The sequence below is a fragment of the Myotis yumanensis genome, unplaced genomic scaffold, assembly GCF_028538775.1.
Source record: "Myotis yumanensis isolate MYYU_CA2020_CCGP unplaced genomic scaffold, mMyoYum1.0.hap1 SCAF_4, whole genome shotgun sequence".
Taxonomy (NCBI): Eukaryota; Metazoa; Chordata; class Mammalia; order Chiroptera; family Vespertilionidae; genus Myotis; species Myotis yumanensis.
The window spans coordinates 107,407,780-107,434,634 of NW_027223755.1; the positions used below are offsets into that span (position 1 = coordinate 107,407,780).

The following is a 26,855-nucleotide window of genomic DNA, read 5'->3' on the forward strand; positions in this document are numbered from 1 at the left end:
GGAGCCTTGCCCAGAGGACACGCCCATCTGACAAGGGGCGTTTGCTTGAGGTAGGCAGGCCTCCATGTCAGTTTTTTCAATACACACACACACACACACACACACACACATATATATGTATATATATAATTTTATTTCAGAGAGGGAGAGATAGAAACATCAATGATGAGAATCATTGATTGGCTGACTCCTGCACGCCCCCTACTAGGGATCAAGCCCGCAACCTGGGCATGTGCCCTGGACTGGAATCGAACCCAGGACCCTTCAGTCTGCAGGCCAATGCTTCATCGATTGAGCCGAACCGGCTAAGGCCATGTCAGATTAGAATGATCTCTCCTCTGGTCCCTGACGTTAGAATCACATTCCAGGTGAACCGCTGTTCTTCCACAGCGGCTCAGAGCAGGAGTGGGCAGCTGTGAAGGCTGGGCCCGTGGAGGAAGCTGGAGCCGCAGCCGCCCTCCCCTGTGAAGGGCGAGTTCCGCTCGAGACCCCTGAGTTACGCTCCTCCATGGCCAGCAGCTGCCATGCCTCACTACCTTCAGTGGTGGTATTTGCTGGAAATTCTTCATGTGAAGAATTAGGTGAGTAACTATTAATGATGCCAGAGAGGGGAAGAAATCCTCACAGGCAGTTGCTCAGAACTCGACTCCACATTCTTTAGCTCTGGCGTTGGCCGTCCTCCGTGCACACTGCCCACCTGAGCTCACTCACCACATCAGCTCCACCGCCTGCCTCCCTGCCACCAGCCAGCTTTCCTGTGTTTATTCCAAGTCTCTGCTCAAATCTCTGAAACCCGGAGACCTTTGTGATCAAGTTCAATCTCCTTGGCCAGTTACATTAGCCGCCATTTTAGCTTTCCCCACCGACTTTCCACGCCTCTCCTAGTGACCGGGTGGCCTGGGGTTTCTGAGCCCCCAGGTTGGGTCCTGGTGCTGGAGGATGTGGAGCTGATCAGATGTGTCATCTCCCCTGGGGAGACCCACGTGCCAGAGGAGAGACTGAAGCCAGGGCCAGGCCAGCAGTGTGGCGGAGGGAGGCCTGGCCTGGGCTTCCTCCACGGCATCCCTGTCACGGAGCCACTGCACCTGCTTTGCTGTTTCTGCTTAAACTGCCTGAGCTGGGTTTCTGCCACCAGTGAGCCCCAGCCGCTGGCAGCCAGAGCCGGCACAGCCTCGACTCCATGACCTTTGATTTTATCCCGTGCCACGGCCCTCACCCCATCCTGGCCTCTTGCAATCCCAAACACAGGAGCTGCACCCGTCTCCAGGCCCACACTGTGTCTTCTGTGTGTCCTTCCAGACGCCCTTGACTCCCCTGGTCCAATGCTTCCTCCTCCCTGTGACCACCTCACATGGTCCCACCAGCCTCCAGCACCGTGATTACTGCCAACGAATTGGACTGCCCCTCCCCTGCCCCCGCCGGCCTGCCCGAGGCTGGGAGCAGCCTGCTGCTCTGTCCTGTCCTCAGTGCCTGAGTGCTGCCTGCCCAGAACAGCCCGTGGGACTGAGCCCTACCCTGTGGGATCTGCCACTCCGCCGGCAGACATGTCAGAACCGCAGTAAACTGCAGGACACCCGGCTCGTGTCGCAGGCTTGCTTGGTGCCCCCCGCCCATCTGGTGAGCCGAAGTGTCAGGAGTGTTCCAAGAGCCTGGTGTGTATTGAAAAGGAAAACAGTGGGGCTCCTCCCTTAGCACCGCTGTTACAGGTGACGCCACCTGTATGGACCGGCATGTGTCTCCGACCGCCGTGCGCTGTCTCCTGGGACGGATCCAGAAGAGGATGAGCAGGCCCAGCGGCGGGCGTGAGGGTGTAAGGCTGGGCTGCTGCGAGCCCGTCAAACTGAACCCAGCAGGACATCCTCCTCTCAACACGGAGTAGTTTTAAACAAGCTGCTATCATGTAGCTGGGAGCTTGTCCAAACTGCATATTGTTGAGTATTAGTGAGACTGTATAACTTTGTTGTTATTCCTCTCCCAAGGACACTTTCCCATTGAGTTTTAGAGAGAGATACACCGACTGATTGCCTCCCACACGCACTCCAACTGAGGATCGAACCCGCAACCCAGGTACATGCCCTTGACTGGGAATTGAACTCACAACCCTTTAGTGCTCGGGCCGGTGCTCTAACCACTGAGCACACCAACCAGGGGAAGAGTGTACTTTTTTAAAGGTTTATTATAAGCTTTTAAAATTTCTTTTATGATTGGTTTGAACAGATTACTGTTTACCTCACGGTCACGGTGAGACAAGTGTCACCTGCAGGCAGTCCTGCATAAATGGCACTAATGGGGGACCCGTGGACGGCAAGTAGGCCCGGGGCCTTCCTGGTGTCAGCTGTGGGGATGTGCCTGCCTGCCTGCAGTCACAGGGCTGGGGGAAGTCTTAATGGCTAAACACAAACAACAAGCTACGTTTATACAAACAGAACCAACACATTTATACGAACAAAATAAATGTACATGGAAAGCCTGATGTCCGGGCCTCTCCCCAGACAGCAGTGAGCTGGGAGCTGGGAGGGTGGAGCCCCCGGGGGGCAGGAGGGGCTGCTCGGCGTTGGCGAGGGGTCGCTTTCTTGCTTTGGGAACAGCCTCCTGGGAGGGCGCCCAGGGAATGCACCACGCAGTTCCCCGAAGGCAGGTCACACCTCAGCAGTGACAGCACGGAAACGGAGCTTGGAAATGGAGCTCGGCTGCAGTGTCGTCCTGATGTGCCAAGGTTGCAGGTCCATCCCCGGTCATGTGAGAACCAACCAATGAATGCATAGGTAACAAACTGATGTCTCTCTCTCTCCTCCTTCCTCTCTTCAAAATCAATGAGTAAAATAAATAAATAAAGAACCAAAAAGGATGTCCCTGGACTTCCCATTGCCCAGCAGAGGTCTGAGCTCTCCAGCAAGCTGGCAAGGACTCTCCCCGTGACCAGGGCCATGCCCACCATGCCCACCTGCAGGCTACGGCGTGGAGGCCCCGTCATGACAGCTGTGTGACAAGCATGACTGTCCGGGCTCTGCACACGCTCCACCTCCCAGACCCTCTGTGGTGAGGACCAGTGCCCCGTTTTCCAGGTGGAGACACACTTGCCCGAATCACATGGCACTTAAGCCATGGGGCCGGGTTTGAACCCAGGCCGCCAACCTCAGAGCCCGTTTCCCAACACGTCAGGCCTTATGCCCACGCCTTGCCGTATGGCTGGAATGTCCTGGGCTCTCGCTGCACACACCTGGCCAGCACAAGGCATGCCTATGTCCACCAGAAGCTGACGGAGAAGCTCAGGTCCAGGGCCCGCACGTAATGCCAGTATTTAACGGGGATGAACAGCAGCTCTCCCGGGGACAGGATGCAGGACAGGAACGGGGCCTCCGCAAACCTGGGGAACTTCTCCAAGTCGGGATTCTCCACGTCAACCTGGAGGGAGCAAACAAGTCACATGCCTGCCTCCAGGTGGTAGGCGGGGGGGGGGGGGGGGGGGGGGGAGCTGCAAGGCGCGGGGCCCACCTGGCTGGTGTTGTGCAGAAGGTGCGTGTCATGAGGGTAGACAGCCTCCGACTCCTGCGGGGAATACAGGCGGATGTACTTCCTCCCGAGCACCTGGAAGAGAGTGACCGTCAGTGAGCCAGCTGTGACCTCACCTCCCGCCGCTGCCCCACACTGACTGCAGGTCCCTGAACCCCCTCCCTGCCTCTCTGCACCTTCCACGCTGCTCCTGCACCAGCCAGCCCCATCCCCACCCCCACCCCCATCCCCGCTGCACATGTGCCGAGTCCAGCGTCTGTCCCTTCAGGTCAGGTCCACTGTCGACCAGCGCCTGTCACTGTGGCCGATCGCTAGGCAGTGCCGTGACAGCCACAGTCCCAGTGCTTCACGCGGACCAGCTCCGATCCCACCGCCAGGGGCGGGTCCTCCCCAGCACAGAGCACAGGGCTGGCGAGGCAGCGTGAGCTGCCCGGTTCACAAAGCGCTGGGCCGAGCGGTGTGCAGGGGACACCTGCTCTGTGCACCCATCCGCCTGGCTGGAGGCGTGTTCCCATCGGTTGGACCCTGTGCTTAGGAAACACTAAGGCGGCTGCACAGCTGCCCTCCCTTGCCCTCTTCCGGGTCCCAGGAAACCAGGGGCCGAGCAGCTGCTCCTCATGGGGAGGGTTCTGGCAGGAGAGGCCAGCCAGGCAGGGGCGGGAGGGGAGGCAGCCATGAGGCAGCACTGGGCCGGCGCGGGAGCGGCAGGTGCTCTGGAGCGACTCCCACCTGGGCCAGGAAGTTCTGCTGGGGATCCTGGTGAAGGGGGGACACGGTGCCCGGGGGCCCAAACCAGGCGTTGATGGTGATCTCTTCCTCCTCCCCGTCGCCCAGGCAGCAGTAGTCAGGGATGCTGATGTCCTGCTTCAGCTCCGGGATCTGTGGGTGGCAGAGCAGGCGTGGGAGGCAAGGCCAGGCCGGGCACGCCAGCCCAGAAGTCACAGGACTACCTGACAGAAGGCCAAATGCACGCTGTCCTCCTGTGTAATACACGCCTGGGCCTCACGTGCTGGACAGGAATTTAAAACTCAATTTGAAAAATGTAATCATAGGGAAGAGCTGATTTTATGTCAGACTTGTTTCCATGTCATATGCATTTTATGTGTCTTTCCTTTTAAAAACCCAACACCAGTGCTTTGTCTTTGTACTTAAGGATAAACCAGTTAGGGGCGTCCGGCGACATTTTCACTTAAATGCGCTCAGGCCTCTCAGGCTGCACAGGGGCTCAGGCAATCTACGTGAGTATAATTTCTTATAAGTGTGTCTGTAATGGGTTTAATTCACCCTTTAAAAAAAAATAAACCAGTTGGTAATTTTCTTTTTCTTTTTTTCTTTCAGTTAGTAATTTTCTAAAGAGTTAATTATTTTAAAAAATCAGAACAAAAAGAAAATGGGACTGACGGTCACATCTCTGAGGGGAAGAGCTCCCAGATGTACCGACGGTAAAGAACGACGGCCGCACGCGCCAAGTCACTCAGTTATAAAGCCAGCAGACCGGGCACCCTGCTTGAGCAACCGTGGTAAGTAAGGGTCAACGTACACAGTTCATTCAGAATGATAAGGATCCCACTACAAAGGACAAAAACGAGATAATACCTAGAAATGAATTAGATATAAAGGCGCGGTTCAGTCCTGTTAGCAAAAAATCCAAATGAGATGTTATCGTTTCCCACCCATCAGACTGCAGAGTGGCAGCAGCCAGCGTGGTGAGGATGTGGTGGAAGGGGTGCCCACGCGGGGCTGCCGGTGCACCACGCGGGAAGCCGTTCAGATAGCGAGGCGGTCCTGTGCACAAGGCTTCAAAGCCTGCGCGTCTGACAGATGGAAGCGAGCTGCGCTGCGCTGCGCTGCGCTCCGGGTGGGGGGCTGAGGCTGTGATGTCCGCTCCCAGGAGGCGGCGGCTGCCAGGAAAGCAGGTGCTGTGGGCTCGCGGCCCGCACCATCAGTGTCTGCATCTCGTCTGACGTCAGTGCGTCCGATAAGATGTACTTTAAGATGGTCCCCCTACTGCTTCCTCACCGCCCCTGCCTCCCCAGCCCACGCCCTCTTTGGGCAGAGGCAGCCTGACATCTCTGCCTCAGGAGGAGGAGGGAAGGACACTGGAAATCAAGGTGGCCTCCTCCTCTAAAAGCCCGGGCGGGTCTCCCGCAGGTTTCCAAAGCTGCACACAGGCCGGCGCAGGGACCGCCCCAGACAGACAGTCTGCGCTCAGTGAGTGAGAGGAGGCATTTTCCCTGCGAGCCCAGCCCATTTTGTACTCAACCAGACTTCCTTTATGGCTTTAACTCATGCGATTCTTTTTGGGCCCAGGCTTCAGTTTCCCTTGAATTTCCCAAAGCCTCAGGACCACTGCCAGCGTGGGCAACCCTGGCAGTGCGGGCAGGGCGCGCTGGTCCTGGCCTCATGTGGAAAGAACCAGCCAGCGGCTCCCAGTGAAGACACCTCTCACCCTGGATGAACCCACCTCCTGCCCCGACCCCCAGTGCCGGCCCCACCAGAGCAGCCTCCAGCCCCACCCTGAGGGGTGTGGGTCCCTCACAAGCCCATGGCAGGGCCAGCTCTGAGCCCAGGGGCACTTCCCAGCCTGAGAGGGATGGGGCCTGCCCGGAGCCGCCTCTGCTACTTGCCTCGGGGGCTTTCAGAGGAAGCGCCTGGTCTGAAGGTGCCCAGTGTCAGGTGCCAGGTGTCCTGGGCAGGGAGCCTGGCCACGCTATCCCTGCAGGGGGGTTACTGCGAGTTGGGGTGCTGGGAACAGCTGGAATGTCCTGCAGGACCCTGACCAGACCCTGCAGTCTGTGGTCTAAGTCTGTCTCAGCAGCCGGTGTAGACACAGAAACGCGTCTGTGGGCACTGCTCGGGGCTAAGGGAGAAGGCCCTGTCCGCGGCCTTCTCCCCATACCAGGCCCTGTGGGATGCTGAGCAGCTCACTGGTTCCTGATGACATCATCAGGATTTCCGAAAGGTGGTTGGTTGATGTTATCAGAGCACTGGCCCAGGATTCAGAGACCCCAAGAGACGAAAGCCTCCCGCAATATGACTTAATAGTTAAAAGCAGGCCTAGTGCAGTCGCCAATATATCCTAAATCCGGGGCCTCTGGGAGGAAGTCAATAAGAGACACTGGGCAAGAGGTTGAGTGGGCGGCCCTGAGCCTCGCGTGGGCAGAGAAGGCCCGGAGAGCAGCGCAGAGGCCCCAGCCCCTCCGCCCCGCATGACGCCCCAGGGCCCCGCTGCTCACACTTCCCCACCACGCTCTGAACAGCAGAGGGGAAAACGCCCCTAGGACCCCAGATAAAGACTCCGGCAACAGCCAAAACATCTTCAAAATAATCACAAGCTGCCTTCTCTTCAAACAGCTTCCTCTTGTTCTCCTCCGATGGCTGCTCCAGGGCAGGGAGCCATATTCCTGTGGCTCACGGCCTCCTGGGGGGCTGTGCCCAGTGTGACTGAGGTCTCGGATCACACAGTAGGGGCTGGTCAATGAGAACCCCCTCTCCTCCTAGCAAGAGAGTCCAGGAGGCAGGACCTGCAAGCCCTAATACGGGAGGCCTGGGGAAAAGACAACACGCCCACCCAGCCCTCTCTAACTTTGGGGTGGAGGTTCCTGGAGGGTGGCGCAGCCCCTACTGAACCTGGGACCCCCTACCCCACCCCAGGACAGGCAGTGAGGATAGCGCTGGCAGACAGGGGCCCAGCCCATGCTTGGCTGTGGTCCTGCCACCGACTCACTTGCCTGGCCTCGCCTCCTGCAGGAGCTGCCTTCCCTGGGCATTCCTGCTGCCCCCCTCTCCCCCCAGCCTCCTGTCTCTGGCCTGGCTGAGACCACACCAGCACCTCTCCTGGACTCCTTCATGTAATGAGTCAGTTGGCTCCCAAATCCAGGAATTGTCCTTGATTGCTCCCTTCCCCTCAACCTCGGTTACCCACCAGTCCAGGTGCCAGCACCCCACATGCTGTCAACACCACCCTCTAGTCCCCCATCACATTCGGAAAACTGTCCTTCCTCACCCAGCCCCACCTACTTCTCAGCCCCCACCCCTTGAAGGTGAAAGTTCACTCCTGTTGCTCCCCTTGCCGGCCGCCCTGCTCCAATGTTACCCCAAGACGCCTTCCCTGGCTGCTCCACCCCGAGAGCCACTCTCCCGCCAGCCTCCTCCTGGAAGGCCCCTCCTTCCTCTGGGGACTCCTCACCATCTGAGTGATGGTCTTAGGCCCCCGGGGACAGGAGTGACTCTGACGTCTTTAGCCCCGTATCCAGGGTGCACAGGGGCCTACAGAGAAGCCCACTCCCTCCTGGCCCCGGGTCCTGGCCTAGCCACCCCCCCAAGTGCTGAGTGAGAAGTGAGGGGTGGGCACGTGGAAGGGTCTGGGTAGAAAGCCGAACTTCACCCCTTTCCCCAGGACAAGCCGCCTCTGGCTGCCCAGCCTCCTCAGTAGACAGCGCTGCAAACGAGCCCAACCTCATTCCCGCCACTTCTCTTGGTTCTCGGGTTGTTTGCATTTGAAAACAAGTCTACCTTTTCTCATTATGATGAGCGTTCATACTCATTCTAGAGGATTTGGAAACTACAGAAATGAGAAGGAAAAGACCGCTCAGCGCCCACAGACAATCACTGCTATCTTCTGTGGCATTTCCCATCCTCAGCGCAGCGAAGCGCATCCTTTACGTAGTCCGGCGCCCTGGTTTTCTCCGCTCCCACAGCCAGGAGGTCCTGAGCTCCCGTGACCGCTTCATGAGCTCCAAGTTTGGCAGCTCTGGAGCCCCCGTCACCTCGAGCTCAGCCACCGAGCCCCAGGATGGAGGCCACATGGCTGGGAGCTCCCAGTGATGCCCATGCTGGCCAGGGTCACGCTCTGCTGTCTGTTCACAGGCGCTGATTTGTGGCAGCGGCACCTCTGCTCCCTACGCTGTGTCCATCCCTCCTTCCCCCCCATCACTGTCCCTCGCAAGTACCCCGGCTCCCTGGCTGTCCTGCTGGATTCCATTGGAATTACTGCCTCTCACTAGGAACCCTCCTGTGAAAAACCTCACAGGGCTCCTTGATGTTTTCCAGATAAATCTGAGTTCTTGGCCTGGCATTCAAGGCCCTCCCCAGTTTGGCCCCAGCCTCCCTCCTCGCCAGCTCCTTGCTCTGCAATTCTGGACAAACCCTCCCAGGCTGGTTGATGTACCCAACACGGCCATCCCACTGGCCCCTCTGGCCTGAGTGAGGCACTGCCCGCTGGGAGCTCCTCCTGCCTCTGGCCTCGCTGTGCCCCCTTCCTCCCAGCTGCAGCTGGCACCCCCTTCCTCGTTCAGTTTTCAGCAGGTGTGTCCTCGGGGCCTTAAATCTGGCCCACCAGGCTGGGTACCCAGGGAGTCAAACCCGGCCCCTGCCACGAGTGCGCAGGCCCAGGGTGGGGAGAGCCTTGCCGGGGACATGAGACGTGTCAGGGCGGTGCCTGGACCTGCCCAGAAAGCTGTTGCAGGGAAGGCAGCGACTCGCCCTTGCCTGGCTGCCCGGGACTCCTTCTCCAGTTCTGACCACACCTGAAGCTGTGGACTCCCCCAACTACCCCCGGCCCCCCGCCCCACCGTGTCCCCGCTCCACCCGGGCCCTGGGCTCTCAGGCCTGGTGGCCTTGCCTGCTCTCCTGCCACCTGCTGGTGAGGAGGGCGATGCACAGGGCGCCAGTCTGCTCTCTGCAGGGAGGAGCACCAGTGGCTGGCAGATGAGGCTGCTACCCTTTGCTGCCCTCTGGAGTCAGAGCCCAGGAAGGGAGCAGGGGAGCTGAGAGTGAAGGGCAGAGGAGCGCGGTCTCAGACCTACCTGGTCAAAGAGCTGGTGCTGGGCCAGGTACCCGACGTCCCTCGGCTGGTCCATGGGAGAAACACCAGAGGCAACACAGAAAGCCCGTTAGTGGTGATGGACGCCCTCCAGGTGCTACTACTGTTTAGCTGGCTCTCAGCACCCCATGCCCCTGCCCCTGCCCCAGCCCCGGGCAGCCACGCGGAGGGCCCCCCCTGTCCTGCTGGTCCCCCTCCTCCCACCCAGCGGCTGATGTGGTCTCGGGACCTGTGCCGCCTCTGCCAGAGGTTGCTGGAGCTTATCAGCTTGTGCCCAGGGCTCAGTTGACTCAAATTAAAAATGAAGGGGCAGGCCCTGGCCAGGTAGCTGAGTTGGTTAAGCATCGTCCCCATACACCAAGATTGTGGGCTGGATCCCTAGTCAACGCACATACAAGAAGGAATCAACGAATGCAGAAGTGGAACAAATTGGTGTTTCTCCACCTTCCTCTCTCTAAAATCAATTTAAAAAAAGGGCAGATACGTTGGTTAGATCACTCCTTTCTGCCGTGGAGCCGCGGAGTCAGCATCGCTGGTCTCCCCTCTCGCAGTCATCAACCCTTCTAAGTCCGAGTCTCCCAAAGAGCCAATAGCTGCCAAGGCTCTTCATCGGAGGTTTGAGCTTTGCAATAAACGATGTGAGTCGGAGGAGCCCTTCTGAGCCAGGGGGCACAGGCTGTGATGAGATCAATCACCAAGCGCCCCTGAGGCTCTGGGCTTGTCATGATGCCAAACAGGTGGATGCAGCCACGAATGCCAGGTCAGCAAGGGCTGTGTCCAGAGGAATCTCAAAGACTTGGTCCCCACCGCACTGTGAGGAAGATTTCTGCTGGCTGCACTGAAGAAGACACAGGAGAACTCACCTAACAGGCTATTCTGAACTGTGGGAAGATGGAGTGATTGAAACCATGACTGAGCCAGGCAGTGGCGAGAGGAGAGGTTGGCTTTGGTACCTGACTCCATAGACAGGACTGTCATTCAGAAATACCATCCTGTGAATGGCCACACTGAGAAGTAGGGAGAGCCCTGTCCAAGCAAGAGATGGCCAGTGCCCAAGAGGTCGAAGGGTTCTGGAAACTTCGGAGGTGGCCGTGGAGGTGGTTTGGTGGGAATGACGACTTTGGTCGTGGAGGGAACTTTGTGGCTGAGTGGCTTTGGTGGCAGTGGGGACAGTAGCTGTCATGGGTTGGTAATGATGGGAGCAGTTTTGGAGGTGGCGGAAGCTACAGTGATTTTGGCATCTTCAAATTGTGGACCCATGAAAGGAGGAAACTTAGGAGGCAGAAGCTCTGGCTCCTATGGTGGTGGAAGCGAACACTTTGCCAAACCACGAAACCAAGGTGGCTGTGGCGGTTCCAGCAGCGGCAGGTTTCATTACCAGGAAACAATGCTCAGCAGGAGAGGAGAGCAGAGAAGGGCCAGGGAAGCTGCAGGCTACAGCGACCTGTGAACGCAGCCAAGCTCAGTGGTGGCAGGGCCTCACTGCTACCAAGAAGATGTGGTTTAGACCAACGGTCGCCAACCGGTGGTCCGCAGACCACTGGTGGTCTGTGAGGTCTGAAAGGTTGGCGACCGCTGGTTTAGATAACACTCATGTGAAAGGGCAAAAACCTCGAGGACTGTGCTTGTGACTAATTGTGTTAACAGGTTATTTTAGTTTCTGTTCTGTGGAAAGTGGAAAGCATTCCAACAAAGGGTTTTGATGTAGATTTTTTTTTTTAAATTAAATCTTTATTGTTCAGATTATTACATTTGTTCCTCTTTTTTCCCCCCATAACTCCCCTCCTTCCAGCTCCCACCCCACCCTCCACCCTCACTCCCCACCCACTGTGTTCATCCATAGGTGCATGATTTTTGTCCAGTCACTTCCCGCATCTCCCACACCCCTTTTTCCCCCAAGAATAGTCAGTCTATTCCCTTTCTATGTCCCTGATTGTATTATAATCACCAGTTCATTCTGTACATCAGGTTATTTATTCACTTGATTCTTAGATTCATTTGTTGATAGATGCATGTTTGTTGTTCATAATTTGTATCTTTACCTTTTTCTTCTTCTTCCTCTTCTTAAAGGATACCTTTCGGCATTTCATATAATACTGGTTTGGCGGTGATGAACTCCTTTAGCTTTTCCTTATCTGTGAAGCTCTTTATCTGACCTTCAATTCTGAATGATAGCTTTGCTGGATAAAGTAATCTTGGTTGTAGGTTCTTGGTATTCAGCACTTTGAATATTTCTTGCCATTCCCTTCTGGCCTGCAAAGTTTCTGTTGAGAAATCAGCTGACAGTCGTATGGGTATTCCCTTGTAGGTAATTAAGCCTCTTTCTCTTGCTGCTTTTAAGATTTTCTCTTTGTCTTTTGCTCTTGGCATTTTAATGATGATGTGTCTTGGTGTGGTCCTCTTTGGATTCCTTTTGTTTGGGGTTCTCTGCGCTTCTTGGACCTGTAAGTCCATTTCTTTCTCCAGGTGGGGGAAGTTTTCTGCCATTATTTCTTGAAATAGGTTTTCAATATCTTGCTGTCTCTCATCTTCTGGCACTCCAATGACTCTGATATTAGACTGCTTAAAGCTGTCCCAGAGGCTCCTTACACTATCTTCACACTTTCGGATTCTTTTTTCATTTTGCTTTTCCAATTGGGTGTTTTTTGTCGAATCTTTGGTTTGATTATTGTACTCCTCTGGTCTGCTATTGGGTATAATATTCTTTATTTCAGTCCGTGTATGCTTACTTTCTAATTTCTTTATCGTAGCATCGAGGGTCTCATTAGTTTTCGTGAGGCTCTGCACAAATTTATGGCAAGCCCTCAAAATTGCGATTCTTAGCTCCATATCCTCCATTTCTGTCATGTTTCTTTGTCTCTGCATCTTTTATGCTTTCTTGGTGCACCCCCTTGTGGTCTCTGTGCGCAGTCTTGTTCTAGCCAAGCCTTAATTGTTGTAGTTAACACTAGAGGGATTTGACCCCCAGGCCGGCTGGCTATAGGAATCAGCTGTATGGAAAACGTCTGCCTTCTGGGGAGGCGCTAATCTAGCCTTTGCCTGAGGCGATCGGCAAATGGCTGTGCGCAGGCTTTGGGCGGGGCGGGATCCACAGGGCGGGCGGAGGGAGCAGTTATGGCCACGCTCAGTCCCGTTCCCAGAGGCTCTGCTTCTCAGAACCCCGGCAGCCGCTGCAAACCTCGGAGAGAAAGTTGCCCTCAGGTTCCAACTGATGCCGGATAATCCCGCTTCTCCCGTTTGAGTCTGGGTCCCTAGAGACTCGCCGGGATCTGGAGCCCAGAGTCTGAGACTCACTCCCGACAGAAAACGACAACCGCGCCCTCAGCCACCAGCCCGCTTTGCGCGCGCACCTCGGTACCTTTGTATTTTCCACACTGCGCCGCCTCTGAGCCTCGATTTGCTGTTCTCTTTCCTTCTAGTTGTAGAGTCTCTCTTCAGCCAGCCTTCCTGTGGTTCTGGGTGATGTCCGTTCAGTCTTTTAGTTGTATTTTTGAAATGGTTGTTTGCGGCAGCGGTCTCCGGTGTTTACCTACGCCGCCATCTTGGTCTCGCTCCTGATGTAGATTTTTTGCACCATGCTGTTGATGGCTAAATGGAATAGTCGGATCACGACACTGAGTGACGTGTCTTTTATTACATGTGCTGGGTAAAGCTAGGCTGCTCTGAAGCCATCTTGGTAAATTACCCCAAAGGTGTGACGTCGGAATCACTTCAGAGTGATGTCAGGTTCCATCTGAAACTGCTGGGCACAGGAGCCAGTGTCTTCAGAAACCCTAGTGTGTCGAACTGACATCTACTGTGTAGTGGCCTGCAGTTCACCGTTAAAAGGGTCACCCAAGCAGAGTCATGGAGTCTATTAGGTTATTACTGATTGTTGACTTATCCTGTGCAATATATCTACACTGAATTACAGCACCAGATAAAATTACAGATGGGAATGAAACCTGTGTATCATCCATTACCGTGTGTAATCAATAAACAATTTAATATCCTCTTGGAGAAAAAATGAAGGGGATGATTTAAAAAAATAAAAATGGAATCATATTATATATATTATATGTATTGCTTTGAAATCTGCTTTTTTCATTTCACCACGAATCTCTCAAGTCGATACATACGTGTCTGACTCATTCTTTTGGATATTTCTTTATTGACAGGTACACTGTTATTAACTCACCTTTCCCCCTGCTGGCGGACATTGGGGTTGTTTTGCCCATTTGGGGTGTTTGCTAGTGTTTCATCAACAGCCTAATAGTTTGGTCCTTATATTCATACTAGTGGCCCGGTGCATGAAATTCGTGCACATTAAAATGGAATTAATTAGAGGAAATATTTTAATATTGCTGTTTGCCCTTTCTCTATAATAGAAGTGTCAGAGATCTGGGGTGTGCTGCGGGACCCAGAGTCAAGTCCCTGCCCACCCGTGCACGCCTCGAAATCATGCGAGACCCAGACCCGGCCAGCCCCAACCCCGTCAAGCCCCACAAGGCGGGGGCTCGGCCGCAGGTCCCCTGGCCCTGTCACGAGGGCGTGACGATCATACGCATATTAGCTCTTTAAAAAAAAAAAAAAAATTTTATTGATTTTTTTTTACAGAGAAGAAGGGAGAGGGATAGAGAGTTAGAAACATCGATGAGAGAGATTGACCAGCTGCTTCCTGCACGCCCCGCCCCCCCCGCCCAGTGGGGATGTGCCCGCAACCAAGGTACATGCCCTTGACCGGAATCAAACCTGGGACCCTTGAGTCCGCAGGCCAACGCTCTATCCACTGAGCCAAACCGGTTCGGCTGCATATTAGCTCTTTATTACATAAGATACTATGTCCAAAAGCAGAACTGAGACAAGGAGTATGTGCTTTTTATTTTCATAGCTTCTGCCAGGTTATTTGCCCCAAAGTTAAATGATTTAGACTCTTTCCAGCAATTAATCTGAGCACCCATTTTCCCACACACCGGCCCCGGACCGAGGGCTTCTCTGCAGGCCCCTGGGCCTCGGTGAGGATCCACTGGAGGAGTGGAGGGACGCCAGCCGCGGCCCTTGGGCTCCAGGGCAGAGGTGGCTTGGCCTCAAGCTCTGAGGCTGAAACGGTGTTGAAGGAAAGAAGTTCCTCCAGGATTCCTCAAAAATCTGTCTTTCTGTCTCTCTCCTTCATCCTCTCTTCCTTCCCACAAACAGTTTAGAAATGCCAGACCCTGCACTAAGCGCCGGGCAGAGCCAGATGTGACGTGACCTCCAGCCCCTGGGGCAGAGGGACCGAAGGCCGCGGTAACTGAGCGCCAGCTGTGCTCTTGCAGCCCCCCTTGCTACTCTCGCAATGACCCTAGGAAGCGTCGGTAACCTCAACCGACCCCAACCGACCTAACTAAGCAAAGGTCAGGGCACTGGCGACCCGAGAGGTTAAGTAACCAGCCGACGACACACAGCCAGCAGGGCCAGTGCTGGATACAGTGCTGTTCTGCCTGAACTGCAGGTGCACACCCTGACCCGCGCACACCCTCTGGCTCCGCCTCTGCCGAGCAAGCAGGCTTCCTCCTGGCGGAGGGAGATGCCCAGGCCCGCGCGGGGTGTATGCCTACAGCAGAGGTGGACGTGCACACGGCACGTCTCTAGCCCACAGCTCCCTTTCCAGGCCTCCAGGTGACAGTGAACTGAGCAGAGATGGGGCCGGGAGAATGCAGAAGCAGGAATGGAAGGACGTCTGTGAGCCCTGCTGGAGGGGCCCCGCAGCCAAGTGAACCGCACCGAGTGCCGTGGAGGAGGGGAAATGTAGGAGCGCAGAGATGGGGTCAGGAAGGGCCACGGGGTGGTCCGTCAGGTGAGGAGGTGAGAAGGCCAAGCGAGGAAACCTTAGCCCCATGGTCATTGACCTGGACCGTCAATGCAGCAGAACCATGACCAAACCGGTCAGAGCTTTACAGAGCCCCTGGGCTGGGGGCGGGCTGCCGGGTGCGGCGGAAGAGGTGCAAAGCACTGATGCTGACCGCGCACACCTTGTGAAGGACCTTGCCCACCACAGGTGCGGGTGGACAGCCCCTGAGAGCTCCCCTTGTCCCGGCCAACAGGGATGGTTCAGGCCCCTGCAGACAAGCTGCATTCCCGGCCCTCGCTAGTAAGACTCTGAAATGACAAAACGGCACAGCTGCTTTGGAAAACAGTCTGGCAGTTCGTTCCTAAAAGGTGAAACGCAGAGCTACCACGTGGCGTTACCAGCAGTTCCACTCAGTACACACCTAACAGAAACGAAAACGATGTCCACACACACACTTTACACGAGTGTCTACAGCAGCGTTTCTTTTCTAAATCCTCACCCGAGGACATGCTTTTATTGATTTTCAGAGAGAGAGGAAGGAGAGAGAAACATCGACTGGTTGCCTCCCATATGCGCCCCGACCGGGGATGGAACCCGCAACCTAGCTTTGTGCCAACAGGGAATCGAACCCACAACCTTTTTGGTGTACGGGACGATGCTCCAACCAACCGAGCCACCCGGCCAGGGCTCCAGCAGCATTTTGATACTGACGGAAAGTGCACACAGCTCAACTGCCCCAACTGACGAATGGATAAACAGCACATGGCCTCTCCACACAGTGGAATACGATCAGCCGTAAAGAGGAATGAAGGGCAGCACTGACAGATGCCACAACCTGGATGAGCCTTGGAAGCATGAGGCTCAGTGACAGAAGCCAGACTCAGAGGGCCACACACTGCATGACTCCATCTACAGGAAATGCCCAGAACTGGCAAATCCATAGAAACAGTAGCAGGTTAGTAGTTGCCTGGAGATGGGGGAAAAGGGAGTGGGAAGCGACTATGACTTAGTTTAGGGTTTCTTTTGGGAGTGATAAACATTTTCCGGAATTACATAGTAGGGATGGTTGCACAATGTTAGAATATACTCATGATACTGAAATACAACAAAGTTTTTGAAATGAGCCCCTCACGTCCTGTCATGTGGCCCACCTGCCTACCCAGTAGCCTGCCTTCCTGGCTGTGGCCGCCTCCTGACAAGACTCCTAGAGACTGACCACTCCCAACCCTCCAGTGCGGTGCACGGCGTTATGTGCCCAAATGTAACGTGTTCCTCCAGTAAGTATTAGAAAGGAGTCAGAATGACATACCTCGTTGAGGATGTAGCAGCTGATGAACTCACTGACCGTCATGAGCCTCTGGGACCATTCCTCGTCGGTGTACCTGGAGCCCACTTCCACCGGGACAGTGCGGCAGCCAGCAATTTCTTGTATATACTCCAAGCTGTCAGAAAACATACACGTCATTTCATCACTATTGCTCGCGCGTGCAGGGCACTCTGCTCAGCACGCTGGACACTGGTCTCCTCTCAGCATCACCACCTGCGAGGTGGAAGCTGCCACCCCCATTGCACTGGCTACCACCTGTCGCCAACCTTTTGGACCTCACGGACCACCGGTTGGCGACCACTGGATTAGACCTCTGCCCACCTGGCGCTGGATGGCTTTGCGGACAGATCCAATAAACCTCATTGGCCTCAGTTCTCCCCGGCTGCTCTGCTACAGCTTGGCAGGAGCCTTCTCTCTGCACGCCTTGTCACGCAGCTGAGTAAATGGCCGGCAGTACAGGGTGGAGAAGTGCCTGGGTCTCAACCCTGGTGGCCTGGCATTGACTCCAGACCCTGCCGCAATAGACCTGGGGATCGAGCAAGTTACCTAACCTCACTGAGCCTCTGGTCATCACTGCAAAATGGTGGCGACGACTGTGCCTGTCCCACAGGAACCAGGACAAAGAGAGTTAAACATGGCAAGGGCCTGTCTTGGCACCTGGTACGCAGTGAAACATGTACCACGCAGCAAACATGTAACACCATTGGCATGCAGTGAAACATGTACCACGCCTGGCAAACAGCAAACATGCAACACCACTGGCATGCAGTGAAACATGGAACACGCCTGGCACGCAGTGAAACATGCCTGGCACATGGGCTGCTGCAGTCAGAGCTCCTCTGTCTCAGTGGGAGCCACTCCCTCCACAAGGCTACCACCGTGGCAGGCTGACTCGCTCACCCTTCCCTAGAGACCCTCTTCATTTCCAAAAAGATGCGCAGCTATGGTGATATGGCCACTCTCCAGCTGCCAGCCTCCCTGAGCCTGAGCCTGAGGCGGGACTACAGGCAGGTGTGAGGAGGAAGAAAATATAAGAGCCGTAGGTGCCCAGAGAAGGGGACAGGCTGTTTCTGGGGCTCTGACTTCTACTCTGAAACCTCAGGGCCCTCGAGAAAGTGCACAAAATTCTCAAGATCCTACCAAACTGTTTTAGAGACTTAACCCTGGACTGCCCTGAAGCCCGAATTAAAAACGGCTTCGGGCAAGCAAGTGGGAGGGTGATTGTCTTAGATCTGGCAAAGATCCAGAGCTCTGACTGTTGCTGTTTGTTTTTAATCCTTACCCGAGGATTTACTTATTTATTGTTTAAAGTATTACATATGTCTCCTTTTCCCCCTATTTTTATTTTTTTAATTTCAGAGATGAAGGGGGAGAAAGAAACACTGATGTGAGAGAGACACATCAATCGGTTGCTTCCTGTACGCACCTTACCAGGGATGAACCCGCAACCTAGGTGTGTGCCCTGACCAAGAATTGAGTCCACAACTTTTTGTTGTTGTTGTTGTTAATCCTCACCTGAGGATACTTTTTCCATTGACTTTTAGAGAGAGTGGAAGGGAGGGATGGAGAGAGAAAGATAGAAACAACGATGCGAGAGACACACATTGACTAGTTGCTTCCCGAATGCGCTCTGACCAAAGCTGGGGACCGAGCCTGCAACCCAGGTATGTGCTCTTGCCCTGCAGCCTTCAGTGTGCAGGCTGATGTTCTAACCACTGACCCACCAGGCCAGGGCTGTCAGTTCTTGTTTAACCCTCAGCCACCCACCCCAGGGCCTGGTAGTGACGTGTCCAGGGGCTGTGCTCCTTAGAGATGCTGAGGAGGAGTGCAGGGAGTCTGGGAATGATGAAATGGAGGGAGAACCTCTGGCCCTCAGCAGCCACCCACCTCCACTTCTTCATGCACGGCCAATGGTCGGCCACGCCTTCCAAGATCACAGGCGTCTGTGGAATCAAATAATGCTTCCTGAAATGCTGCAGGGACGGACAGTGAAGCCGAGGGACTGCTTTCTCTGACCTCATATCGGGAATCGAAACATGGCCATTCCTGGCTTTCTGTTTAAAATAAAACAAAACAGGTGGCAACCACCAAGGAATTTGCATCAATAGTAGGCAAGCTTTGGAGTCATTAATAACAATAATAGCTAACATTTATTATCATTACTACTGCTGCTGCTACTGTTCACTTCTCCTGAGAGCAAGGTATTTTTTTCTTTACCAGGTCATTTCCAATGTTTGTTCAATTATAAAAGTAGTATGTTGCTTTCACAGAAATTCTGCATTAGAGGAAAACTTACTATCCCACACTCCACCATCTAACATATGGGCATTCTTTCTCCTTCCCTAGTGCCTTCCCCACCATTTCAGACACATTGCTGATCCGTGGGTAATATACTCATGATGAACACGCAACTCTGCCTCTCCCGTCCAATAATTTATCTAAAGCAGTTTCCCTGATACCACCAGTCCTTGCAATGTCCCAGGAGTGGTTGCATTATAATTTACTTAATCATCTCCCAACTGACTGACCTGAGTAAGTGACTGTCTCTGAGCTTCCGTTTCCTTATGTTAAACTACTGGGAGACAAGTTCTCATGTGTGAACCCAGGATGGCCGCCTGGCGTGTGTCAGCGTCCTCTGCCCCCATCGCCGGACCCCAAGCCAGTTCTCCACATTTGCAGCAGTGGCAGCAGCGCAGCTAACATCCTTACATGCAGGCAATGTGCTGGGACCTGTACCTGCTTGTTCTCTTCACTGTCACAACAAGCTTTTGTGGTCACACTAGAGGCCCAGTGCACGAAATTCATGCATGGGTAGGGTCCCTAGCGGCTGCTGGCTGCCTGCTGCTGGCCGGGGCCTCCCTTCACTGGCTGCCGGCTGCTGGCAGGGGCCTTCTTTCATTCTGCACTGCCCCCTGGTGGTCAGTCAGCACACGTCATAGTGAGCAATCAAACTCCCTGTCGGTTGAACTCCCAAGGGGACACTTTGCATATTAGGCTTTTATATATGTAGATGTCCCTCATCAAAGAGGCCTTCCCTGAACACTCCCTGAAGCTGCCTCCCCCCATCTTTTACAGCCTCACTCGACTGTCAGCGCTGGGAGGACAGGGCCTGGGCCCTTCTGTACTGTACCATCACCTAGCGCTGGCACATCTGGGCCACTGCTGGTGCTCCATAAAGCTGCTGAGAAAACCCCCTCTTACAGGCAAGGGAGCAGCGGGGGCACAGAGGGACTATGACACTTGCCTGACTCACAGGTCATGGATGGCAGTGTGGGAGCTTGAGCCCAGGCAGGCTGGCTCCAGAGCCTGCGCTCTCGGGCCCTTATCTATTAGCATGTCCACTGGCCAACACCACCCACACCATGAGTACCACCTTGGCCATGAAGCCACCTCCATATGCCCTGGGACAGACTCAGCATGGGAAAGGGCACTGTAACACCTGGGTCAAAGGGGACAGGTTTTTGTCCCTTGGTCTATATGTCTGCCCAGCCCTCTCCAAGGTCAGTGAACACACCATGTACTTAGCTCTTGGCACCCTTGGCAATGCTGGATATTGTATAAAAGCTCGTTTAATAATTTCACAGCTAAAAATGACTGCCTGTTTTTTAAAACCAAGATGAGGTTGAACATTTCCCCACACTTTTTTATAGATGTTTCCTCTTTGTGAACAGACCTGCCCAGAGGTCTGTGTGTCAGCACTGGGCTTTGAAGCCGTCTCAGTAAACCATCCTTTGCCACGTGCACTTAAATACCAGCAGGGACATGTGCAAGGATCTACAGGGCAGGACTGATCAGTCACCTGATCAGAAGACAGCTAACTGTGCTATCTCCCCCACACTCAGCAGCACAGGGACAGAGGCAGCCAGGAAAGTGGGTGATACTTCAACCAGCTGACCAAGAAGCTGAAAGAGATGGGTGAGCTGGCTGCACTCTCACCCACACAATCCCTGAGCTGTTTCTCTTAGGAAAGATGAAGCTGCACCCTCCCTCTCCCAAAAGGACACTGCTTCTGCAGAAACCGGAAGAAGAAATTGAGAAAATAGGCGGAACTGTTCTATTTCCAAGTCGATGGAGATGCTATTTTCAGCCAGAGAGGTGACTTGTCCCTTCTAGAAAAACAGGGCTGTTGGGTTGTGTTAGGTGTGGTCGCGGACAATGCCACCAAGATACCTTTAAGCGGGGCTGCTCCGGGGCCGGACCTTGGGCAGGCCTTTTTCCAGGGGGAAGGTGCGCCTGGAGGACAGCAGCGACTTTAATGAGGATGTCATCGAAGATGGCCGCTCCCATCAGCAGGCCCATGTCACAGACTCTGAGGGCTGCGGCCATGGTGGCCGAGTCCCCAGGCGTTTCACACAGACACATGGCTTTCAGGAGGCAGCCGAAGGCATACACCCGACGCCAGTCTTTGTCCACGTCCTGCCACAGCCCGGTATTGAGTTTCTCCCAGGAGTAGTCAAGGACCGCCTCGCTCGTCTGCAGACACTCGCTCCTTCTGCCCCCGTAGAAGAGGTCGGCGGCTTGCTGCAGCAGCACCACCACACTCCCCTCCACGCTCGAACCGAGGTCCAACCGCAGTTCTTCTTTAGTGCGGGGCAGGAGCGCCCGGAGGGCCTCCCAGAGAGCCCCTGGCCCCGCCAGCGCGTCTCGGTTGCTGTCTTCTGCCGTCAGGCCCACCGCCAGCTCAGGCTGAGTGCTGGTGGAGGAAGAAATAAGTTACAGCAAACACCATGAGGGACACGTGAATCCATACAATTCCTTTTTATAAAATAAAACTGTGATGACTCCTGTGGCCAACATGTCAACCACTGAGATTTAGAAAATATATACAGAGAGAGGGCGACCACATACAGACTTGGTCCCCAGTAGGTTCCTGCAGCTTCCTACACTTGTCCTTTTAACACACATCTCATGTGCCAGGGCGAGGGTCCTTTGACAATGGACTCCTCTGCTGGGCATAAACTCTGAGGGCAGGGCCCCATCTGTCTGGGTCACCACTGTGTCTCCAGGGCCCGGCACAATACCAGGCGTGCAGTGGGCACAGGATAAATATCTGTTCAGGAAGAATATTTATCCCTCTTCTCTGGCAAACCTATCCCACCCTCAGTGACCCCCTGCAGGGGCCCGCCAAGGCTCCCGGGCAGTGTTTCATGTTCCAACAGCCCTGGAGCGTCTTTGATAGCAGCTGCCACATGCAGCACTAATACCTGCTCACACGTCTCTCTCTAATACCAGCTTGTGAGCTCTTCCAGGGCAAACACATCGCTCTGCATTTCCCTGGGACCTGTAAACCGCCCGGCTCACAGCAGGCACTCAACGGAGGCTGCTGAACAAGCGAGACCTTAACTTCTCAGGAAGGAGCCTGACGACAGGGCACCATTTGAAACTGAGGTCCTTAGGACTGACTTGGTTTCAATCCTCGCTCTGGAAATCCCATCCCTTTCTCTCTCTATATTCAGAGACCGAGGCTTTCCCCTGGATAATCAGGACCCGCCCCCTGCCTCCCCCCCAGGCATCAGAAGGCAGCAGCCGGGCCGGCCGAATGGGGTCCCAGTCCCGGCCTCGGTCAGGCTGAACATGACATCTTGACCTACGTTATAGGTCAGCTCCTACTTACCCGTGAGACCGGACAGACGGACCGGAAAAGACCTCAAAGCTCTCAAGATCAGAAGATTCATTTCCCTCACCTCACCTCATCATGGGCACCCAGCACAACCGGAACCCCTAACCCACGGTGTCCTGTGCCTTTGCCGGAATAATCTATAGCCAAGTTCCTGCTTTTGGGCATTAGCGCCCGTCTCCTGGATGGCGCCCTTCATCAATAAAACAGCCCGTATTTCTCCACTTCAATCCCCGTGTCGAGCGTTTGGCTCTGCCTGCACCGGGTGGACGGGTTCTTTCTGTCGCCGTGACCCCAGCCCCTCGCCCCCCTGGACGGCCCCCCCTAAGCATGGTGACTTACCGGCCTTCGCATCCTGAGGGGCACAACGCGATGCTGATGCTGAGTTAGCTCCTGCCGAGTGGCCAGTGGGAAAGCCCGGTCCTTCAGCGCCCAGCGCGCGGGCCCCACCTGCTCCCTCGGGCGCGGAACCTGCCCACACCCTCCCTCCTCCCCCAGGCCTCACCCTTTCCCTCCCGGCGCTGCCCCCCAGGTTGGGGTTCATCTCTGGCGGGCCATTCGGAACCCCGGAGTTCAAACGTTCCCAGTCCGCCGAGCTCCAGGCCCAAGACAACGCCGATTGGTCCGGCAGCTACGAGTAAGAAACAAAAGACCGCGCAGGCGCACTAGAGTCAAACCAAGGCGACACAAGAACTGCGCAGGCGCAGAACATCCTGGCTTGTAAGCATACGCAAAATTCTGAAATAAATTCATTGCCCATGCGCAGGGCTACTCTCTCCTACCCAAGGTTGCTCTGGTCTGGAGAGTTGGAGAGTTGCTACCCGGCATTCTCAGAGCGCATGCGCTAGCTCTGTCGGGTCTCTGACGAGCCTTCCAAGGCGCGTGCGCAAAGTTGTCCTCTCTGGATTGGATCTTTAATCCAACGCCTGCGCAGTTCTCCCCTCCTCGTGTAAGGACCTTCTTCGCGTCCGCGCCGCGTCGCGTCTTGCGGGGACTCGTTCCTATTGGTCCGTACTGCCCCCCCCCCCGAGACGTCAGAGGTTCGCGCGAGGGGTGTGGACTCTCAAAGCTCGTCCAATCGGACGGAGTCCCTGGAGGAGCGGTGGGTGCCGCGGCCCGTCCCGGTTAAAGGTCTGCGGTCGGGGGCCGCGCTGGGCTGCTTCAATTTTTCTCCCACGTGGGTCCTGCCTGCGGTTCCTCTGCGATGGACAGCTTCACAGCCATCATGTTTATCCCATCTTTACAACTAAGGTTCTTAGCTTTGAGTTTCACAGCGGGGTAGCCCGAGCTCGGTGACATAAAGTGGCAAACCCTGCCCTTTGGAAAGCGACCGATGCTGACTTTGAGCTCCGGATGCTGCACCCGCGGCCGGTGGGAGTGACGACTGGGTTTCAGTGCGGCCGGTGCCCCCCCTCCCGCCAGGCCGCCTGATGCTGAGCGGGGGCGCCCCTAGGGGTGTGGTTTTGGGGAACCCAGGGACGCAGGCCGTTGTAGCCTTGGACAGAGGCAGTAGAAAGTTCTGCTGATACTTAGTGTGGACTCCGAGTAGAAAAGAGAAGCAGATCCTATATGGTGTTAAATTACCCATGGCAGCTGTAAAAGAGGACGAAGCGGGCTTGGTTCAGGGGTCGACCGCGATGGGGGGTTGCGATGGGGAGGGCGATGGGACACAGCAAGTGCAGATCTGTCACCAAGAGCAGGGCGGGTCCGCGGGTGGAAATATTACAGAGGAAACACGGGGTAAGGGCGATTCTGCTAAATCGACTTCACAGGTTTCTTGCCGGAAGGCCAGGGTCATAGCCATCAAGGCTGAGGGATGAGGAATTCGATGATAGACTAAGGGCAGGGATTTTTACTAAATGGACCCAGCAGGATTCTTGCTAAAACTAAACAAGACCCTAACCCGTATTATGTCAAGGGGAGTCTTTGCTGCTGGTCACCAGGGATGTGTCTGATATTGTCTGGGCCCGTCGGACTCCTCAACATTGTGTTATTCTCCCAACAGCCCGGTGAGGTGGAGATCATGTCTTATTTACAGATGGAGACAGGCTTGCTGAAGGCCAATTCAGCAGGTCAGTGGGCTCCAGCTACTGTACTAGCCCCGAAGAAAACACAGCAAACACAACCCCTGCCCTCAAGGGTTTCTCAGGTAAATAAGATTAACAAATATTCATGGCGCATTTACTACACACCTGGCACTTTCAGAGCACGTAAAAATATTAAAGTCATAGGTAACGCCCTAGCCGGTTTGGCTCAGTGGATAGAGCGTCAGCCTGAGGATGGAAGGGTCCCGGGTTTGATTCTGGTCAAAGGCAGATGCCCTGGGGTTGTGGACTCAATCCCCAGTAGGGGGTGTGCAGGAGGCAGCCAATCAGTGATTCTCTCTCATTGATATTGTTAGGTGGCCCAGGAAAGCGGCGGCGAGGAAAACAAAGAGAATCGAGAGAATCAGAAAGAAAAAGGAGAAGTTTATTTGCGTTCTCGGGCGAGACCCACCGGCCCAAAAGGTGGGGCCAGTGAATTTCGCGACTCCAGGGAGGGAGGGACATCTCTTTATTCAGGTGTTTGGTGAGGGCGGGGGCCTGAACTGAGGAAGTGCCCGCAGCAGGGATCATCACACATTCAACTGAGGGAGTCTCGGCCGCAGGGGGTGGGCGGCACATTCAGGAATGGGTCAGTATCTGTGTGGGGATCTCTGTGAACTTCAAGGAGAAGCAGGTATCTGTGTCTGGCACGTAGACCTGTGAGAGATTCCAGATCTGTGAGAAATTCCAGAGGAAGTCCATTGTCTCATCCCATGTCCGCATGTATCCGATCCCGGGCTCCCTCCGACCTAACAGATATTTCTATCTCTCCCTCTCCCTCTCTGAAATCAATAAAAATATGTTTAAAAAAATTAATAAATAATAAAATCATAGGTAGCTATTATAATTTTCATCCCCAGTTGAGTAGTGACAACGTTGAATTTTATTTGAGCCCCGTGCTTCTGGAAGACAGTGATGGTAAAAGGAATTTCCCTCACCCTTCACCCTTTTGTGTTCCAGAAAACAGCTCACTGCAAAGAATCACCCTTCCCTGTGACTTAGTAAGTCACAGATGCTCCCCTCCCCCTGCCCTTTACCTATGAAAAGGCCAATCACAGGCTCCAATTCCCATTCTTTGTCTCATCAATGATTAGCCCAACTGCTTGTCCCTGCTAATCAACTGGAGCAAAATGCTTGTTAACAAAACTTTGCCTAAATTCTCTCCTTCCAAGCCCCTGAACGTTGTGTCACCCTCAGCCTGAGCCTGCAGACAGCCCCTCCTGAGATAAGGCCACCCTTCCCTCCCACTTCCAGTCCTTTCTAGCCTTGTTGTCTTCTCCCTATGAAAGCATCTTGAGCCCTAAGCCTTAAGACACTTGCAGGCCTTGGTCACAGCATTCTCTATTGCAGAAGTCCCCATCCCCCTTGCAATCATCCTTTCAAATAAGTCTCCCTTTTACTAAGTCCAGTTTTATTTTTTACTTGACAGTGGGTGGCAGAGATTAGTAGGGTGGGCCCTTGGCCTCTAGAACCCCAGACAGGCCCCATAGGAGGGCCCAAACTCAGGACCCCCCGATTCTCTTCCACAGTGATCAGCAATGAGTTAGGGTGCTGCCCACCAGGCAGAAACACACCTCTTTGCCAGCTTGTTTGTGTTTTCAAAACTGGCTTGTTGAAGTGTATTACAGGTGCAGATGAAGTGTGTTCATACAAGAGAAGAATCACAACCTTTCACCAGGGGCTTCACTTCCTGTAGTGTCATTGCCATCTGCCCCCCCTGCCCCCGCCACTCCCCATGCCCCCATTTCCAGCAGCCTTGGAATTGGCCATTAGCTTACAGATACTTTTGAGTGTTACAAAAGTGGTGGCATTACCACACACTACCTCATCTTCAACATGTTTCTAAATACTGAGACATTACATTTCTCATACATTATTTATATCACTTCTACATCCAGAAAGGAAGTAAGGCTGATTATCTATACATTAGAAGAAGAGGCAAGAGGCAAAAAGTTAGTGATTTTTTATAAAATTTAAGAAAAATATAGTAATGAGATCCCTACTATATGATATCTAAAATAATTTTTAAAATAAAAATATGTGAATTTATTTTTGTGATTTTTCTAACTCAGAAATTTTGTTTGCTCAGAAAGCTTATTGCATTTAACATATTTGTTAAACCCATAATTGTAGTTTTTGCTTAAATCGCCCCCCCCCACCCCTGAATTTTAGAATAGTTTTAGATTTACAGAAAATTTGTCAAGATAACAGAGTTCCAATATACACCCTCCCCACCCACCACCAGTTTCCCTGTCATCTTAGGTTAGTGTGGTACCTTTGTCACAATTAATGAGCCAAGGCTGATAGACTTTTTTATAACTAAAGCCCATGCTTTATTCGGAGCTCCTTCGCTTGTGCCTGATGTCCCTTTTCTGTCCTAGGAGTCCATCCAGGATCACATGTATTTGTCTTGTCTCCTGCGTGCCCCGTGGCTATGACAGTTTCTCCCACTTCCCTGTTGACGACCTTGATAATGATGAGGAGTAGTGAGGCATTTTGTAGAAGGTCCCACATGGGGATCTTTCTGGTGTTTTCCTCATGATTAGGCTGGGATTGTGGGGTTGGGGGGAGAAGACCCCAGAGGGAAAGTGCCCTATCATCAGGTCGTATCTGGGGCACGGACCACCAGCACGACTGGTCGCTTGACGCCAGCCTTGATCACGTGGCTGAGGTGGTGTTTG

The 26,855-nt window shown here is 54.2% G+C and overlaps 1 protein-coding gene and 1 long non-coding RNA gene across 3 annotated transcripts; one reads left to right on the forward strand and one right to left on the reverse strand.

Moving 5' to 3' along the window:
* Positions 1–1,755: 1,755 nt before the first annotated feature.
* KDM8 (lysine demethylase 8) lies at positions 1,756–22,167 on the reverse strand. Its single transcript, XM_070413822.1, has 8 exons — positions 22,163–22,167; positions 20,644–21,166; positions 18,361–18,527; positions 16,456–16,588; positions 9,321–9,365; positions 4,243–4,392; positions 3,496–3,588; positions 1,756–3,405 (listed from the first exon to the last, which is right to left on the reverse strand). Exons 1-8 carry the CDS (start codon positions 22,165–22,167, stop codon positions 3,241–3,243), a joined length of 1,281 nt encoding a protein of 426 aa, XP_070269923.1. The 3' UTR covers positions 1,756–3,240.
* Positions 22,168–23,132: 965 nt separating this feature from the next.
* Positions 23,133–26,165, forward strand: LOC139008349 (uncharacterized). 2 transcript variants are annotated; one of them, XR_011471140.1, is made up of 3 exons: positions 23,133–23,192; positions 24,096–24,239; positions 24,492–26,165. It is a non-coding gene; the product is annotated as an uncharacterized lncRNA (long non-coding RNA). The 2 variants fall into 2 exon arrangements; XR_011471139.1 differs by having other exon boundaries at positions 23,183–23,341.
* Positions 26,166–26,855: the final 690 nt, after the last annotated feature.

What these genes read in the sequence shown, in the direction of transcription:
- KDM8 (XM_070413822.1), bottom strand. An exon ending in AGCACCAGCTCTTTGACCAG is followed by an intron (nt 4,393 to 9,320) that starts GTAGGTCTGAGA and finishes TGCCACCCACAG; the next exon opens with ATCCCGGAGCTGAAGCAGGA. An exon ending in AGCAGAACTTCCTGGCCCAG is followed by an intron (nt 3,589 to 4,242) that starts GTGGGAGTCGCT and finishes ACTCTCTTCCAG; the next exon opens with GTGCTCGGGAGGAAGTACAT.